The following is a 341-nucleotide window of genomic DNA, read 5'->3' as shown; positions in this document are numbered from 1 at the left end:
ACATATACTGAAATAGTGCCGCTTTCTCCTCCCATTCCAGACACTTTGTTGAACATCCGGCCATCTGGGATATGGAGCCAGCACTGGGGAGCTCTCGCACTATAGAAGTGGATCGGTCAGTGGCGCAGTACACGGGTGGGATTATTAAGGTAACTTATTTTCTTTTATGTTCTCTGAGTTCCAATTATGTTATGTATGCTCTCATTACTGACACTTCATGCCCACTCCAAATTTCTTGCCCAAAGTAAATATAAATAAGTATTTTGTTAAAAATGTAGAATTGCCTTGTGCTGTTTCAAGATTTTCAAACATTTCTAATGTGTTTGAGCATTAAAAAAAAA

At 38.4% G+C, this 341-nt stretch overlaps 1 protein-coding gene across 1 annotated transcript in view; it reads left to right on the top strand.

The window, feature by feature from the left end:
* The window catches only part of LOC119590757 (mitochondrial-processing peptidase subunit alpha-like), a gene marked incomplete at its 5' end in the record, with an annotated part of 2784 nt that extends 2443 nt beyond the window's left edge, over positions 1-341 (top strand). The window contains 1 exon segment of the mRNA XM_037939468.1: positions 41-341. Coding sequence (XP_037795396.1) covers positions 41-248 — 208 coding nt within the window.

Source organism: Penaeus monodon, chromosome 27 (genome assembly GCF_015228065.2).
Source record: "Penaeus monodon isolate SGIC_2016 chromosome 27, NSTDA_Pmon_1, whole genome shotgun sequence".
NCBI lineage: Eukaryota > Metazoa > Arthropoda > Malacostraca > Decapoda > Penaeidae > Penaeus > Penaeus monodon.
This window is presented reverse-complemented; position numbering and strand designations above follow the sequence as displayed.